The sequence below is a fragment of the Podarcis filfolensis genome (assembly GCF_964270895.1).
Source record: "Podarcis filfolensis genome assembly, chromosome: 8".
Taxonomy (NCBI): Eukaryota; Metazoa; Chordata; class Lepidosauria; order Squamata; family Lacertidae; genus Podarcis; species Podarcis filfolensis.
The window spans coordinates 79,226,417-79,244,962 of NC_139611.1; the positions used below are offsets into that span (position 1 = coordinate 79,226,417).

Here is an 18,546-nt window from a genome sequence, read left to right on the forward strand (position 1 = left end):
AAAAAACTGCTCCAAGGCTACAAGTTGGTTCCACACCCAGCTGCAAGTGGCAGTGCTGGATTTCCTGGATTCTGCATAACTTTTGTGGGGCAAGAGGGTAAAGTAGGAAAAACTGCGTCCCTTTAAAGTAGTATAAATTTGTCTGCAGTAACACCAGTGCCTAGATGTTACATTCACATAAAACGTGTACGTGCTATAAAGAACTGTGGCCTCAACACCAACAAATGGATATTAAATTGCTAGTGGAGAAAAGGCCTTTATTTAGTCCTCCATCAGTTTCACAAGGTGGTACCTCAATGGAACTAGTTAATACTCAGTTTTGTTAGCATGAATCTTTGCAGCCTGCCAACTGTGTGTTCCTGGGCCACTTAAAATGTTAACTATTTAGATTTTGAAAACCTGGTGAGTTTGAAATAACCTTTTAAAATATGACTAATACGAGCTCTTTATGTTTTCCTGTCATAACATGTCCACATGCCCAAACCAAGTGTCCTGATGCCCAAGGATTACATCTCACATAGGGCTCATCCAGACTACAGCTTTCCCCCAGGGAAATTGACATTTACCACTGAAACAGAACAAAATTCAATTGGGTTTTCCAATGATTGATGTTTGCTCCAATTCAGCACTAAATAGCAGGTTTTCCCAGGTAAAGAGGCAGGGCAAATAGAAGATTGCTTGGACCTGTACCTCAAAAGCATGGGGCAAGCCGAACTGTAGACGATAATGTGTTGGCAAGCATGCATTTTTCACCATCTGTAAACTTAAATGTAAAGACCCCACCAGCTTGCTGCTGGGGATACCACTAGCCTCCGTGGAGTTGAAAATCTGTGCATGTTTTAAGCTGTATGTTGCTTGTGATATCTAGGGCCCCAGAGGCACAAGAAGGCTACAGTACTGCAACAAGGAAGGGACGAGAAAAGATTGCAGGGATAAGGAACCAGTGTCCCTCCAGACGGTGAACTGAAACTCCCATCCCTGAACATTGTCCCTGATCTGAGGTCCCAGCACAAAAATTAAGCCAAAAGGCTCTGGGTATGTTCCACTCTGCAGTAAATGGGACAGTGGAAGGATGGCTCTATAGTGTGTGTGTTCTGTGACTTATAATAATGCAAGCATGAACCAACACTTGCTTTCCAAAGTAGTCTTATGACTCTCCTCCTTCCCTCCCTTAACTGCAAGTGGCTAAAGACCTTTCAAAGGCTATCCTGCGACTGCAGCTAATTTTAAGAACTCTCCATGTGAATATTTACCAGCTAAGGTTAAACCTGAACCTCTCTGTACAGTGTACATAACACACGGGGCTCTGCGCTAGCCAAAGAGCAGCTGCGTAACTAGATTACAGTTACTGCAATTGGACTGGTTTTCCTCTAAAAATACCACAGGTTTGCTGCTGTATTTCAGGCGTGTTTGCCATTAACTGAAAATAGTGATACACTCAACTTTCGTATCAGAGGTCAATCTCCTATGCGTGTTTGTTCTACTAAAGTTACAAATACTGGAAGTATGGCCATGCATTTCTGGAAGAAAAATGAGTTATCCTTCACTAATCTTACCCTTCCTGTACACAGATAAAAGCTCTGTAAAACATAGCTAGAGGAACCAGTCTGTAGATCTGCCTCTTTCACAGTGGTGATGTAAATGGCTGTTCGTAGAAAGACCCAATATAACCCACTAAGCACAAACAAAGTTTCCTGGCGAATGTTCAGGGCTACAAAAGCAACAGCTTCCTTTCTCCCTATGCTGCTCTCTTCTGCCCTGAAAAACATCTTAGAAGAAACTAAAATCCAGGATTCCTACCAGTAGTTGAAGTAAAAAAAGACAAATTCAAATTGATTGAGATACCCCAAGTGACCTAAACAAGATATTGGTCCCATTCCCCCACTTTTATTTAAGAAAAAAATTAAAACTGGACCAGACCTTCAGCAAGGGTTACATCTTCAAAATGAAACAGAGACCCTGTATGTCAACCTGTTGCACAGAAGGGATAGTTTTAACAAACATGGCTCATCTGGTGAGAGGAGCTCCAAGTGTCAACCCTTCTTTCTGTAAAATTATCAAAAAGGTATTTTCCCACTATCAAAATCAGGCAACAGTACTTCATCATGAAAAGCAAAGGCTTTGCTTTCATTGCTCTCTGATCAACAGGAAATGATGCCATCTATTTCCTGGGAGTGGATGAACAACTACTAGAGAGTTGAATTTTACAGACAAGCTAGCAGCAGGCAGGCACATTCCTAGAGTCTCATAATCAAGAGACACAACAGGAATAATTTAACAGTACAACAGAACTTTTTGCTTTAATTTACAATAAACATGTAAGTTGTGGCAGAGACAAGCAGTCTGACGCCATTCCACAGCACTGCCCGCTGCGCACAAAAAAGGCATTGCCTCAAGAAACCTCCAGGTGAGGCTACGAGCCAGGTCCCACCACAAAACTGAACAGATTGCATCAGGGCACTGAGATTGGTCTGCAGGCTCTGTCATCGATAGACCATGCTAAACTGATGCATGGAGGAAAGGGAACAGTACTCTCCCTCCTGCTGACCTGTAGCCCTTGAGCAAAGAAGAGACTGTGGTTGCTCAGTCCCTGAACAAAGGCAGTCACCTAAATGTTGCCTTCTAGTGTCGTCTGGTAGATCTCTATAGTTTCTACCAAGGGGAGGTGCTCAGTGCTTTCAATGATAGCAATAGCCTCCCCAAACTCCGTGCACATGATAATCTGGGTGGGCTGGCCAGTAGCCACGAGAGACCCTGTAGACTGGAGCGCCTCCTGACCAGAAGCCAGTTCGGTGTGAGTCTTGCGGTGACTTCGCAGGTTGGAAAGAGTCTTGAAGGTCTTGGGGCAGAGTGGACAGGGGTGGGGGCGCTCCCCAGTGTGGATGCGCCGGTGCTCAGCAAGGTGCATGGACTGCACAAAAGACTTGCCACAGTCTGGGCAGCGGTAGGGGCGCTCACCGGTGTGAAGGCGCCGGTGCTCCCGCAGGTGGGTAGCCTGCCGGAACGCCTTACCGCACTCGGGGCAGGGGAAAGGGCGCTCCCCTGTGTGGATACGCTGGTGCAGCTGAAGCCCAGAGGCCGCCACGAAAGTCTTGGCACAAACAGAGCACTTGTGGGGGCGCAGGCCAGCGTGGCGCTGTTGGTGCCGGCTCAGCCCGCTGGGGGTGGTGAAGGCTTTCCCGCAGAGTGGGCAAGGGTAAGGACGCTGGCCCGAATGTACCAGCTGGTGTAGCGCCAGCTTGGCCAACGAGCCCATGTACTTGCCACAAGACATGCAGAGGAAGGACTGCAGAGTCGCCTGGTCGCGGCGCCTAGCGCAGCGGTGCTCCTGCAACTTGGAAGCCGTAACAAAGAGAGCCCCACAATCCGGGCAACGGTGAGGCTCATGCCCAGAATGGCTGAGCCGGTGCAGTTCCAGGAGGCGACGGCGTGGGAAGGATTTGTCACATTCTAGGCAAGGAAAAGGCAAACACCCCGTATGCACGGTCCGGTGCAGAGCCAGTTGATGGGCTCGGGAGAAAGCTACTCCACAGTCTTCACAGGAGTGAGGCCCCTCTCCGTTAGGCGCCATGTGCAAGAGGCGGTGCTGGCGAAGATTAGAGGACTGGGTGAAGCGCTTATTACACACCTGGCACTGGTAGGGGCGCTCTCCAGTGTGCGTCACGTGGTGCCGCGCTAAGTTTGCCTGGGAGACAAAGGTCTTGCCACACTCAGAGCACTGAAACGGCCTTTCACCAGTGTGTGTCCGCATGTGGTTCCGCACATGCACCAACTTCTTGAACTTTTTGCCACATGTGGGGCATTTGTGCTTGCGCTCCAGAACGTGCACCACCCGTTTGTGCCGCACCATCCGGATGTGGGTAGAGAATGCCTTTCCACACTGAGGGCACAGAAACCCAGCACTGGGCACTTCTACTGATGTCCCTGGCAGGGAGGAGGCAGCGACGGCAGGGGAAGCTGAGCCATTTACAATTGATTCTCTGTCACTGGGCGCTGGTTCAGGAGGTTGGCTGGGTGCCTGATCCCCAGCCCCACGAGTGGGTGGAATGCCACTCTTGCCAGCATGTGTGCGCCGATGGTAAAGGAACTTGGTCATGTTGCTGAAAGTCTTGCCACAGTGGCAGCGGTGCAGGGGATTGGCTGTATGGCTCTTGCGGTGCATGATCAAAGTCATCTCAGTAGAGAAGCCAAGCCCACAGTCCACGCAGAGGTAGAGTGCCTCACCTTTGTGGATGCGCATGTGCTGTTCAAGGGATGCTGCCTTTTTGAATATCTTGTTGCAGTTGGGACATTCGTACGTGCCATCGACGTGCACTCGCTGGTGAGCCAACAGCCGCTTGGCTGTTGTGAAACCACGCTGGCACTCGCCACAAAGAAACTCTTCACTGCTCCCCATGTGCTCCTGCTGGTGCCTCCGCAGCGCCTCCACTGTCCCAAAGGCCTGCTTACACTCACTGCAACAGAAGGCCTGAGCAGGTGGAGGCACAGCAGGGGGTTCTTCAGGGCATGGCAGCGGGGACACACGTTGACTGCAAATCTCCTGAGCTGCTGTTTCAGATGGCTCATTGCTCTCTTTCTCAATCTCAGTAAAGTGTTCACCCTGGTGGTCCAGCAGCTCCTCAGGAGTTGGGAAGAGGCAAGAACACTCTGAGCATTCATAGGGATGCATGAGTGGAGTTGGCTGAGGAGGTGATGGAAGGGATGCCTGAGAGGGTGGTGGGGAGGCTGGCTGGGAAGGTGGTGGAACAGATGATTGGAGAGGAGGCAAGGGAGCTGGCTGGGAGGTTGGTGGGGCTGACAGGGGGACCTCAGGTGAAGCCTCTTGTTTCTGGTGCGTTTGGCGATGTGCTAGCCATAGGCTGGTAGAAGGAAAGAGTTCATTACACTCATTGCATTGGTAGCGGATCTGTCCACTGGTAGCTGGTGGAGGTTGAGGCCGGGTTGGCACCTCTCTGGGGTGCACTTCTTGGTGGGCTAGCAGTTCGTCAGGTGACCACAGGACACAGCCACATTCCAGGCACTGGTAGCGGTTGTCCTGCTGGGGCCCTGTATCTACAACAGTGGCAGCAGCTTCAGGCTCATAGGGCTCGCCTAGATGGCTCTGATGGTGGATCAGTACCTCCTCCAAAGTATTGTAGAGGAGTCCACACTCCGAGCACATGTACTGATGCTGGAAGAACAAAGAGGGAGGCAGTTCTTCTTCCATGGTAACTGCAAGCTTTCGCCTGCAAGTTGGAGAGAAAAGCCAAGGTGAGTTAAAGGACCATGACAGATTATAAAAGAAAAGAGGAAATCAGTGTTTGAACACGGTATATAAATGGATAGTTGTTTCAGCCTAAAATAAAAAATAAAAACAGGAAAGGAATATTAATATTTGGAAGACACCATCATGTCTTAAGAAAGATAAGGGAACAACAGGAAAAGTAGATAGGAGATTAGGAGTGTGTGTGTAGTAATAATAGTGGGCATTTTGATAAGGTGTATTATTTTAATGCCTCTTGCAGGGTTGCTGGGAGGATAAAGGGAGAAAAGTCATGCATAGCACCACATGAGTTCCTATAATGGAGGTACAAAAAGAAGAACAAATGAAGAACAAAAAGAGCAGGGAGACGTCTGCTGCGGCATGCAGAAGTAGCTAAACAGCAGAGAAGAGAGATCATACCAGGAATGGAAAAAACTGTGGTGTCAACCCCAGGCGATCCTGAGAGAGTTTTACACACAACCCTTCAGGAGCTCCTTGTACCCCTCCTTTCAGTGCCACTGCTATGGCCATTTAAAGGGGTGAAGGGGCGGCCCTGTGGGGTATTGCTGGTATGCGGGAGGGGCCTCTGGCTCTACAGATCTGTGCGGAATTCACTGCAATGCCGCCAGGAGGGAGAGGGGGCGGGGGGCTCGGGTGGTGGGAGGAACGCCACACTCACCCGGCCCGTGGGCCTGGCCCACTCCTGCCACCGCTGTATCCTCGCCCGCCCTCTTGCCTGCTCTCAGTCTCTCTCAGTCTCCTCACACAGGCCCTGCTTGGCCTAGGCTGCACCGCGCCCTCTCATTGACTCCCCCGCAAACGCTGGGGAGCCAATCAGCTGCCTCGATACTAAGGGGGCGGTTCGGCTCCAGCAGCTCGGTGACGTCAAGGCCAGCCCGCCCTCAGGTGGGGCCGGCAAGCACAGGCGGGGCGAGAGGCGCCCATTCAGGAGGGAGGCAAGAGGAGCGTATTGGCGGCTCTCTAGGCCCGCCCAGTCACGAGGAGACAGTACTGCGCTTTGCCGCCCCGCCTCCCTCTTCTCCCTACGCATGTTACGTAACTCCTGTCACAGCCGCATCGACCTATCTATCCTCCCGTTCCCTCGCTTACGCAATCAGCGCCGTCTCCTTGACACCCCACGTCCCGTTTACGTAAACATAAGTCTGAGGGAGGTAGAGGCGGCGAGTAGGGGGAGCTGCGCTGCGCTGCGCTTGTAGCGCAAAGCCGCCCTCAATTACTATATCACACCACCCAATCAGCTGGATTAAGCCGTCACGCAAAGAGCGCGGCGTGCAGCGGCGCCGGCTGCGAGCGAGAGGAATTTATCAGGTCTGCCGTTGCTTTTGCCGCCGCCGTTGAGATTCTTCCCCCTCAAAGGAGGCTCCTCCCCCGCACGTGGGTCACGAGGACACCAGCGGGCTGTCCGCGTGAGCCGGGGGAAGGCGACGCACGCGCCGCCACCGGCGGTTATTAGGACGAGCGGCAGGGTCTGCGCGTGCGCAGCCTGGGATTCTGCGACGCCAGGTGGGGGAGTGGAAGACGCTTGACAGCCCGGGCGCCTGCGCGACGGGTGAGGTGGGTGAAAGAACCCTCCCTGTGCTTGAGGTTCGGTTGGCGCAGGCGCAGTCGTGTCGAAGCTACCAGAAAGATCGGAACGGCGGCGCCGTCTGGCTGTATCGGCGGAGGAAGACCCGGTGAGGGGGATTTATTCGTGTGTGGGATTTATTTTTATTTTGGGGGCCGGATAGAGAAGAGGGCTTGGGATAGGAATGCCGACAGGGGAAAGGAAACGAGGCGGGTTCTGTGGTGCGGCTTTGAGTGGAAGGTGGGGGGGGGGACGGCTGAGGGAGCCGTTTTTCCCTGAGGGAAACCGGGAAACGGGGCTTGGGGGGCCGGCAAGAGAATATAGGCGAGGGAGGCAGAGGAGCGTCGAAAAGGGGAACAGCTGTGAGGCAACGAGGGCGGAAAAATACTTGAAGGAGGCGGGGGGGGGGAGGTGTGTATGTGAAGAGCCGGGGGGGGGAAGAGTCTCGTCTGTGTGGTGGGGGGAGGGGAGTCCCAGAAATGCCCTCGCGAAAACATGGAGAGGTAAAAGGACACGTAATTGCGGCGGTGGTGTGAGCAGGAGAGAGAAAAACAACAACATCGGTGGGAGGAGGGGAGGAGAAGCCACGCCCAGAGGAGCCCCACCCCCGCTCTCAGAGGGACTGTTTATGCAAATAGGGGGCGGAGCCTTGACTGACTGGGATAGCGGGGGAGGGGTGTTTGGATGGAGAAAGGGAGGTCACTGCGCACGCCAAGATGGGGCTGAGCCGCAGGCACGGGGCTCGTCCACACACACCTCGGGCTGGTTTGTGCTTGCCCTTGTGACAAGGGGGAGGGGAGACTGCTGCGTCCTGTGGCTGATGCTGCCGCTGCTGCCATCTTGTGGCACATTTTGGGCCCTGCATCCTCTGGAGGAGGCAGCCACGGCAGCGGCCTTGAGAGAGGATTTTTCTCCCCTGTATCTTTGCATGTTCACTCTTGGTTGGGACTCATGGCAGAATTAGAAACGTTTTATCTGTGTTATTCTGTGTGTAGTCTGCCTCTTAAGCAGCTTTTTAGGGTGGGGCAAAGTGGTATGCCCTAATCATCCCCATTTCTCCTTTTACAGGCATTTGTGGAGCGGTGTTGGGATCCTTCCTCAAGACCTCTATTTTCCCAGCTCTCTTATAACGTATTATAATCATACACAGCCTGCCAAAACGTGTCTCTTTCCCGTGGTATTGAGAGCACAGCACATCTGTTCTGTTCTTCTAGCTCTTAACAGTAAATCCCTCTTGGGGTTAGTGTCTTCATATGGCTGACATGAGAAGGCCAATCTTTGCCCACATATGGGAGGAGGAAGAATGTCTAGAGTACTATGGGATGATTTCCCTGCATCGAATGTTTGAGGTCATTGGTTCCCAGCTTACAGAGAATGACATGGATGCACTCTCTTTCCTTCTGGATGAGACACAGCCTTGGACTCACCCGTTGGATCCTGCCCTTTGGGCTGTGGCAGCAGCAGAAGAGAGTGATTCTGAGACTACCTCCCCTGTGCTGGAGAGCTGGAAGAAGAAAAATCAATGGCGATGTAGCTTGGGCAAGACTGATGGTAGTCTTGAAGTTGCTGCTCAGAGGCAACTGCCCAAGAATGGTGTACAACTGCTCCTGGAGCTAGAGAGGAGGGGCAAATGTGATGAAACCAACTTTGTGCAGCTTCTGCAGCTCCTGAGAGTACTGACAAGGCATGATCTGCTGCCATATGTCACTATGAAAAGGCAGCGTACAGGTACTGAGCCAGAAAAGTAGAGAGCAAGTGGGTAGTATCTGTTTTCTGAGCATAGATCGGTTGAAATTAGTGGACCCAAGTCACTCATTTCAGTGAATATACTCTGAGAAAGACTAACATTGTATACAAGCCAGTGTCATTAACTTTTACTTCCTGGCTGAATTGAGTGAAATAAAGTTCCTTCTTGAATGAATTTTATCCTTGAATGAACATTATCCTAGCTTCCAACTCAGCTTTCTGGCCAGAATTTTAGCAATAGAAAGATAGGGGGGGTGGATATCTTTATGGTATTATGTCTGCTATTGCTTAGCTCAGAATATTCTGATTCTAGGCACTTATGAACTGATTTGACAGGTTTGATGTTGCTTCTAGAACTGTTTTTCCCAGTTGACATAGTGTCTACCTTTTGATTTATTTTTTAAAAAACATAGTTTCTCCTGAGAGATACACCTATGGACCATCTGTCCTTTCATCCGACCGGCAGATGGACAACTGTCTCAATTCAGCCTCTGCAGAGCCTCGAAATGATCAGTGGGAGACAGGTGTGTGAGTTGTACAGCTTGCGGGGGTGGCAGGGAGGTGTATGGTTTCATCCCTTTTGTGTAGTAAATATACAATGCCATCAGTATTTATGTAGCTGTTTTATGTCTTGTCTGCTACAATTGTGGATACATTTTTACTAGTTTATAACTTCTCCTCGATGAAAGGCAGCAATTTAAATAGTTTGCATTTGATATCAGATTATTTGGAGGAAGGGGTTTGGAGCAGTAGCTTTTCTTGCCAGAATCTGAGCTTTCCTTGCCAGGCTTTGGTGTAAATAATTGCCTATGCCCGGCTTTTTCTCTCTAGGCTCCAATACGAGCAAAAGGAAGCGAGTAAGCAGAGGCCGGTCAAAGTCTACTTCCCGCAGGCGGCGGGGAGCTAAATCAACTAATGCTCCAATGCAGGAGGTCCAAACTCCCACGAAAGTCACCTGTGGTAGGTGTCAGCCTTGCATGTGCTTTTTTTCCGGGGGCGCCCTTGATTTGAACAAAGTATTTTTATAATGCCATGAAACCATTCTAAAATGCTCATTAGCAGCTTGGTTTCTGTTAAGGGTCTGATCAGTGATTCATTTTCTCTCTGGCTGCAGCCAAATGGGGAAAAGGTTGGGGGGAGGAAAATATATATATGTAGCTGCAGCGCTGTCAGTTTTGTTCTATGTCAGTGAACTTGAGTTTTGGCTTGCACTATTAATTTCTGTACAAATCTGGCAATAGGACTTCATTCCAGTGCAGTTGGGGAATGGAAGCTTTGGCCCCCTCTTTGGGGTGAGGGTGGGAAGGTTCTAACCCACTCCTTGTTATGTTGTCTTCAATTCCCAGGGTGATCTGTTCGGTACCTATTTTATTGATAGTGCTCCAGAAGGTCCAGCTCTATTTATTTACTACTTCAATTACATACCCTGCCTTTCAGGCAGAATTTTCTGAGAGCAACATAAGACCAAAAAGAAAGCTTTATAAATGAGGACAGGATGCCTTCAGACTACTAATCCCTTGGCACCAGTTGCTGGGAGGGATGTGGAGGCTGTTAATGTCAGTACACCATTACATGTGATATGCTGGTTTTGGAAAGAGACTGGTTTAGCTACTCTGATGTTATTTTTTGTAATAACAAAACACATCATGCCCTATAACATGAGGTAGTTTCATTCATGGTAGTTGCCATTTTTCTGCTTCAATCATCTCCAATTAAAAATAAATTCAACTTTTGTTGAAACTATATATTTCCAATTAATTCAGTGAATTCTTCAGAACAAAGAGGTTCTGGAGATTTTTGATGTGCGGGACATAATTTTGTATAGAATAACATAAAACTATTTTGAGGATTATGAAGCTAGTTATCTTCAGAAAGTACGATTCCTGAGCAAAGGAGTCATGAGTGCCACAGCTCCGGCACTGAATAGTATTAAGAGGTGGTCAAGCTTATGAACGTCTTGTCCACATTCTTAAGTTGTTTCCAAAATTGTACTTGCTCACCAGTAACATATAGCTGTAATATTTTCTGGAGAGCCTTGTTGTACATCTTTCTGTTAGACTCATCTGTTGAGTTTGCATGTTTATTTTATAGCACACTATACTTCGCACTGGTTCTGTATCTGACTTTCGAAAGGGGTTAATTCTCCTGACTTGGTCCGTAACACCAACCCATCAAACTGGATTTTTCTTAAATCCCAGACTCGCCTCTGAATTCATATTAAAACTCAGTTAAGTGAATTATATCCAAATTTCTGGCTTGATTTTAAGTTCATTGTTGAATGTCTATTTCTAACGCCAGCATACACCCTTTTCTAACTTAGAGCTTTAGGTACATGTTGCTATACGGAGAGATGTTCTGTATAGGGAAACTGTGAAACATCGATTTGACAACACACCCACAGTGTTTACAGTTTTCTTACCCAGAAATGCATTGTGTTGCACGTAACATTTGAAGCTGCTCTCACTCAGCAGGTGGGTGCTAGGGGCTGGTGTAGGATCCCTACATAGCTCAATGTGCTATTGTCTTTGTGTCAGTGCAATGCAAATGAAACAAAAGCGAATGCACAAAAACACTTGTCTTACCATCTGACCAATTTACAGGCAATGGGTTCTAACGAAGAAGGTTCAAAAATAATACAATGAGTGTCAAAACTGCAACTTCAAGGTGCAGCTATAAGGCTTCTGCCGGGTAGGTGCAAGGATCAAACTGTAAGCTCCATTCAACACTAGATTGTTGCCTGTATACTTGATGATGTTGCCTTGCTTCACTGGGGCAGAGCTTGACCCTTGTTTTCCAGGCAGCTGCTTCTGAAATAAGCTCTGCATTTTATAACCCTTCTGAATTGCACACCTAAGCTTGGGAGTTTGAAACTGATCTCCTTTTCCAGTTTGCAACCTCCTGAGCTATTTCAGCCTGCAGAAGCTAGAGCTTAGTTACTGAAAAAGAGCATACAAACCCCCAAATGATCTCTTTTTTTGTTGCTGCTTGATTTCTGCCAATTCTTTCTCAATCCACCATTTAAATTCCAGGTTACTAAGCAAAAGTTGATGATAAAGAGACTCTGTCTCTCTTGTGCACTCCTCTCACAGAATGGTCTCGCAAAGGTAAATGAATCCATGCACCCAGATTTCCACCAGTTCTATGTGAAAGCAAATCTGTGTTTAAATGTGTGCTGAGTTACCTATTTCCAGAGGAACCACAGGCAGCCCACCCTGCATGCCAGCCTCTCAAACAGCCAATTTGTAAAGGCATGTTGGCTATTCTCATGGTCAGTGGGGACAAGGCTGCATTGGCAGCTCCTGGGATTGTAATCGTGTACAGAGCCACTCAAAACTGGCACTGTAGGGGGCATATGCTGCAAACCTCCAGCAGAGTGATATAAACAGGCTGGGGGTATTAAAGCTATGAGGACTGTGCCTCTTGTGGGACAGTCATCAGCTGATGTCTCAAGTGCCAGTCAATTAAAGGTTTTGCTCTACTATATAGAAAAGCAAATAGCTCCCATATCACGTGATCCCTTAGTTATGTTAATAGCTACTGCTGCAGATATCAGGCCATTGTGAGCTGCTATGGAATCATCCTGGGCTCCTGTTAATCCTTTTTCCTTAGGGCATAAACATTCCCTTAACTACTTTACCTGTCCTTCAGATGTTTCCATCAGTTTTCTTGGACAGTTTTTCCTCTGGGTGGTCAACATTTATCATTGATGGATGAACTGCTAACAATTAATAGTTCTAAAATCTTCCACACTTCTCACTTCAAAATCCACTTGCATTGCTTGGTTATTTCTCTCATGATAAATCTGTCAGCACAATGAATGTTAACCTGCATTGATACATGTGCAATTTGGTGGTTGTCAAGAATAAGCAAGAACATGCACCCTGTGTCCTTGCAGTGAGAATTCCCATGTTGTGTCTGGTATCTGCAGCAGTTGCTCTTTATCAACCTACCTAGAAGTGAGGCCAGGGTTTTCACACCATTTTGTGTTCTTTTGCCATATTGAATCTCAGAATGATTTCTTGATGTTGCCATGTGCTAAAAGTCTTGAACCATGTTTCTCTCGGTCCACAGTTGAAATTCATCCCTGGAAAAGCATAAGTATTGGCCCAGGCAAGCGGGCCAAGTACCAGACACTGGCAAAAATACCCAGACAAACTAAAAAAAGCAAAAACTTAAGTGTGGCCCTCATGATTATTTCAGCTGCCTCTTCACCGCTTCTCCTATGTTAGAAGCGACCTGCATCTGGACCCTGCAGCGCTCTTGTTAAACAAGCTGTGAGGGACACTGCCTTGGACTCTGGGACTTGTTGCCTTCTGCACAATGGAGGCATTTTTGCGCGGTTAACATTGTCTGTAATGGGTTTTGCTGGCCTGTAAATATGTGTGTCAAAGGTGGGTGGGGTAATGTAGTATATGGAATTGAATTGAATTGGTACTCTATGCTGTTCCCAGTTCTTTTCTAGAAAACTGATAACTTGAGTTTTCTAATTCTAATGCTGAACACACACTAAAGGGTTGCATGGATGATGAGGTGACAGGCCTCAATCTCTGAAACCATCCTACTTTAGTGGTAATTAACTTGGAGGCTTCTTCACTCTTGTTACTGTGATTCAAACTTGGGAAAAGACATTGGCAGAAGCCTCTACAGTATGTGGCTCAGTGGCGTGTTTTGAAGCTGTCTATACTTCCAAACAGAAACCACAGTGGGATTATTTCACTGGGACTGGGGCCTGAAAGTGGAGGGTTGGGTGGGTACCATGTTGTTTGTGCTGCCTCAGTTGGTTTCATTATTGCCTATATAGGTCAAGTGTCTAATTGGATGCAGCTGCTCAGGGCTTGCATTACTACTGGCTGAGCATGGCCATGAAACAATTAACCACCTTGTACAACTGAGTTGTGCAGAAACCCTCTCCCCACAGTCCTGCAGTTGAAGTGCATCCTGCTTGTTTTGAAATAAAAGCTGTGGGTTTCCCGCCCCCCCCATGGTCAATAATTTGAGGCTTTTATCCTGTCCTGGGGGAGGAAGAGCCCTCCAGGCACTTAAGTGAGACATAACTGACGCAAGAGGTGCCAGTATGTTGATGCCAACTCTGACAGCTGCTATCCTTCTTACTTCAGAGAACTGTTTATATTGGAAAGTGGGTGGGATGGGTATTTAGATGAAATCGTATGCCAAACCATGGATGCAAAAGTTGTATATCTTAAGCTGAGTACAGTACCAATAAAATGAAACCTCTCAGTTACTCTGCATATAGCATATTGGGTGGGAGCTTGTGGTTGGAATGTGAGAAAGGTTTCCAGTGGGTCCTACAGCCGAGCTCTTAATGTGCTGCCCTATCAAGGCAAAGCAGTTGCTGGTGTACACTGTAAAGAGAAATTGTGGACAACTGTTCCTTACTCAAGTTTTACAGTACATTGTTTATTTTGGGGTGGAAATGGCACTGCTCTTAGTATAAGCTCTAGGCTTTCTTACATGGACAATTGTCAAATTCAATTTGTTGCACAGCTCTGCTGTTGCCCATCTGGAAAGAGGGGTTCTAATTGTCATGCTGGTTGAAAACGAGCAACCGGCTACCAAAAAGCTGCCTTGTAGCTAACTCGTATGGGTGGGTGTGGGCTCCAGGCCGTACAAAGTTGCTGGTAAAGGGCTGTGACTGCACTTTGAGTTAATGCTTCTACAGGTGATGACCACAAGACACAGAGAAATTAAAGCTGACGGCCTTGTTGAGCGTATGTAATACACCACCTGCCTCATTTTTTAAAACATATCCTACTCTGTATTTGTTCCATTTCTCCCTCCCTCTTGAACCTTTTAAATTTTTGGCTACAATGCTGATAATACCTTGGGCAACTGAACAAAACACAAACCTGCCCAATGTCCATAGTTACAGCTGAACTTCAGTAATTGCTGGGGCATCTAGAGCATGGTAGTACACCTCTGTTGCAGCAAGTCACTCACGAGATGGCTAGAACTTAATTAGCTAAAATTTCAAGTTTTTCCTGCCAAAGAGTCCAGCTGGCTGTCAGTAGTTAGCTTTAGTTCAGGATCTCCCCAAGTCGCTTCCCCTTCCAAGTCAAGAATGGCTCATGGCCCTTAATAAAGCAGTGGTCCGGTTTGATAATGCCGTCCCGTAACAACAAGCTATTTTAACTTGGAAAAAATATTTCCAAGATTTTGGATTGAAAATGGCGGGAAGCCTTTTGAAGAATTTGCTGTTGTGGATGACTTTTCAGGATTGGTGCAGATAGCTCAACAGGAATGATTTAGTGGGGGTGGGGAGTACTAGAGGAATGTTTCTGGGGTGAGAATTGAGATGTTTTTAGTAAGTGATTATTGGAGTTCAGCTGTAACTTTGTGCCAAAGGTAGACTTCAAAAACGAGAGTGAACACCCCTTGCTGGGACTGACCATCTTAAGGAACCTGAACTCTTCAGGAGTCTTAGGTGGCCTGCATCTTCAGCTTGGTTGGTATTGATGTTCAGCACCTGCTCATGGCTGTTGAACAGCCCAACCCTGGAATACTGTTGCATGACCGTGTGTTTGTCTGCGTGCTCTGTTTGCGACCTCCAGCTCTAATGCCGCTCTTTTTCTTCCTTTCCCCTCCCTCTCTCTCTCTCTCTCTCTGTTCTGTGTGTCTTGCTCAGACATCCGGCTCCGTGTTCGTGCAGAGTACTGTGAACATGACCCTGTCTTGCGTCAGAATGTGATGTCAAACAAGCAGAACCATCTGGAGCGGCAGTTTGATGTCTTTGGGCAGTCCAACACCATCCTCAAATCCCGTGACCTGGGCTCAATAATCTGTGACATCAAGTTCTCAGAGCTGTCCTACCTTGATGCCTTCTGGAGCGACTATATGAACGGCTCACTGCTAGAGGCACTTAAAGGGGTTTTCATCACGGACTCTCTCAAAGAGGCCGTGGGCCAGGAGGCTATCCGACTGCTGGTCAATGTGGATGAAGATGATTATGAGGAGGGTCGCCGTCTGTTACTGGAAAGCGTTATTCCCCAGGCCTGGTAACTTTAGCTACTAGGAAATTTAGGTATGTTCCCTCCACTAATATCTGTCGTCTTCACACTCTCTGAAAACTTAGCATTTCCCCCTACTTGTCAGTTGTCATCTTGCTCCATTGGCTCAACACAGAAGATTAATTTTGCAAGTGGCGTTAGGGGCTTTTTGTCTGGGTGTTGGATGACATGAGATGTCCAGTGCTTCAATAAATTTAAGGAAGAGATTAGCTCAAGGCAGTTGAATAGTTATATTTCCAAACTACAAAACCAAAATAGAGTTACATCCTGTAATTACTAACAGAAGGTAATGTGTTTAGCATATTTTTCTCCTTCATCTGTAAGTAAGCATGTATGTAGGAAACTTTTTCTGTATGCTTCACCATATTGAGGTTTTGGGGAAAGGTCCCTGATTTGCATATAAAATAAAATGTGTATAAAATGTGTATATATTGATGGTGCTCTGGCTTTCAGACTGAGATCTGGTACAAGGCACATATATATATACACATACACACATATACATATAAATGTAAAAATCAAATAGTTTAGCTTTGCTTTTAACTAATAAGCCAGTTTTTCTGCCAGGACAATTTCAGATGTTCTGCAGTTGAACTATTTTCACAAGTGATACTGAATTACACTGCAACAATATGTGTTTGTCCTAATTTTGAGACTTGTGCAGTTTCCCAGAACTTGCTGACTAAGGTCTTCTATTGACTGATTGGTGCAGGATAGGGTGGGAAGCCTGGGGCCCTCTAGATGCTGCTGGACTGAACCTCTCATCTTCCTCCCTGACCTTTGGCCATCCTGGCTGGGACTGATGGAAGTCCAACAACATTTGGAGTGCCACAGGCTTGCCACCACTGATATAAGGGCTAGGTCCATTGCTGCTCTTTTTCAGCAAGACTTGGGTCCTCCATATATATTTTATTTAAACATTTTTGACAGAAATTAAAAAAGTGAAAGATGAGAGTGGTTTTCTTAAAGCCCTCGAACCAGAAAAAATAACCAAAATGGAAGAGTATCAGTAGCATAAACCCCACAGGTGTCAGCAAATGAACAGAGTCCCAAAGGATCTCTGGGGGTTGGGTGGGGGACCAGCCTTCCTGGTGCCTGGAAGACAACAGATAAATGCGTATGGAGTTGGCATCCATCCTGGTTTTCACTCTTAATCTTTTTCTTCTCCTCACAGGGCACTTCATTTTTACTCCCTGATTACCACATGGCTTACGTGAATTGGATGTAGACTTCAGGAAGGAAATTTCTTTTTAGCCAAGGAACCTTTGTCCCGTCGCGGGGCAGGGCTGGATCTTGACAGCGATGGGACTTCAGGGAGTTAGAATTGTGCCGCAGCTGCTCTTGTATAGGTTGAAGCTTTGAAAGAGCAACTGGGAATGGTCTTAATTGACATTCAGGTATAAGTAGGGCTTGGCTAGAGGCACCCACTCAGTGTGGATTCCTTATTTTGAAGTGAAAGGGACAGCTTTTGGAGAGCCATTTAGTCCTGATAATGAAGCAAAAAAAGGGGCTTTGAAACCCTTTTGGAATAAGTTGGTATGTGCACCATGCTCACTACCAGTACTTGTGTTTTTGACCTCTTGCAGAGGTGGAGAGCATTTTCATTTTGCAGAGTTGCAGGTACACCTCTTAAGGCCAGTAGCAGGGCATGCTATGTTGCCTACTTTCCTGGAAAAAGAGAAATAACCTATTTTCCTTCAAATCTGAACCTAAGTATACATCCAAGTCCCATGGCAAGAGAGCCAATGATGATAGAAGTGGAAACTTGAGTCATTTTGGGGGGGAACTTGTCAGTTCTGTGGCTATTTGTACATAATATAAATAATAGGGTTCAAAAAAAGGTGGTGCAGCCCGTTCTGGTTGAATTTCTGAGCTGAGGACACTGCTTGACTGCAGTGGGAGGGCCAGAGGCCAGAAACATGTAATTTAAAAAGTTGTATTTTTTTATATAAAAAAAGACTTTTTTTGACAAATGATTCTTAATGTATTGTATTTGCAAATGTCAATAAAGAATAGTATTTGCAACTGCCTGGATTCATATTTCAGTTTTACCAGGACCAGAGGCTGGGACACAAGAGTCCTGGCTTACAGTCGCTGCTGTAGTGATTAAACCTTGTTCCCTGTCCAACAAGGAAAGGCAGTTAGGCTGGTATGCCTGCTGCCAAAGGGAGTTGCCGGCCACCCAAGAGTCGCTGAGGTGACTAGTTTGACAAGGGGGCAGGGCCTATACCCTTCCACACAACAGATAGGCCTATCCCAAGAGCAAGGGGAGGATGAACAAGGACATTTAGAGTGATTTCCTCCATTCTTTATTAGTGAGAAGTTGTGAGAGATGATGGGAGGGACATACTGCTTAGGAAGCCAAGAGCCCTTGCATACCCCTAGTGGTCTTTGGCCAAGCTGACAAAAATTAGGTGAGTCAGTCTTGCTGAGGACCTGGTCATAGTTGGAAGGCAACCAGAGGGCCATCTAGTTCAACCCCCCCCCCCAATGCAGGAATCCTGCCCACAGCCATCCCTGGGGGGGGGGGGGGGGCTTGAACCATCAGCCTTCTGGTTAACTTGTAACACGCATTGACCCATTGCCACTCCCTGACAATGCAGACTAGAATACAGAGGATCCAGATACTGGCCACAGACTCCTATCTCTGATACATTAAAAATCATCTGTTAATGTAGAATAGGCAAGTACAGTGGTACCTCAGGTTAAGTACTTAATTCGTTCTGGTGGTCCGTTCTTAACCTGAAGCACCACTTTAGCTAATAGGGCCACCCGCTGCCGCTGCGCAGCCAGAGCACAATTTCTGTTCTCATCCTGAAGCAAAGTTCTTAACCTGAAGCACTATTTCTGGGTTAGCGGAGTCTTTAACCTGAAGCGTATGTAACCTGCAGCGTATGTAACCCGAGGTACCATTGTACAGCTGTCGGGCTTGGCTATTCAGATTCCAA

General features: G+C 47.3%; 2 protein-coding genes across 4 annotated transcripts in view; one reads left to right on the top strand and one right to left on the bottom strand.

Annotated features, from left to right (window-relative positions):
- Positions 1-1,867: 1,867 nt before the first annotated feature.
- The window catches only part of LOC310768641 (zinc finger protein 574-like), a 290,700-nt gene continuing 274,021 nt past the window's right edge, over positions 1,868-18,546 (bottom strand). The window contains exons 2-3 of the mRNA XM_083627172.1: positions 6,353-6,449; positions 1,868-5,225 (exon numbers count right to left, since the gene is read on the bottom strand). Of these exons, the coding sequence (XP_083483298.1) occupies positions 2,609-5,206 (2,598 nt within the window). The 5' untranslated portion in view covers positions 5,207-5,225; positions 6,353-6,449 and the 3' untranslated portion in view covers positions 1,868-2,608. The remainder of the gene's footprint in view (positions 5,226-6,352; positions 6,450-18,546) is intronic.
- On the top strand, positions 6,443-17,623 carry DEDD2 (death effector domain containing 2). 3 transcript variants are annotated; one of them, XR_014551383.1, is made up of 6 exons: positions 6,443-6,936; positions 7,896-8,555; positions 8,987-9,097; positions 9,405-9,533; positions 15,217-16,022; positions 16,070-17,623. XR_014551383.1 is itself a non-coding variant. In XM_083627724.1 (6 exons), exons 2-5 carry the CDS (start codon positions 8,081-8,083, stop codon positions 15,588-15,590), a joined length of 1,089 nt encoding a protein of 362 aa, XP_083483850.1. In that variant the 5' UTR covers positions 6,443-6,936; positions 7,896-8,080; the 3' UTR covers positions 15,591-15,612; positions 16,773-17,623. The 3 variants fall into 3 exon arrangements, 1 of the variants encoding a protein (XP_083483850.1); XM_083627724.1 differs by having other exon boundaries at positions 15,217-15,612; positions 16,773-17,623; XR_014551384.1 differs by having other exon boundaries at positions 6,754-6,936; positions 15,217-16,011.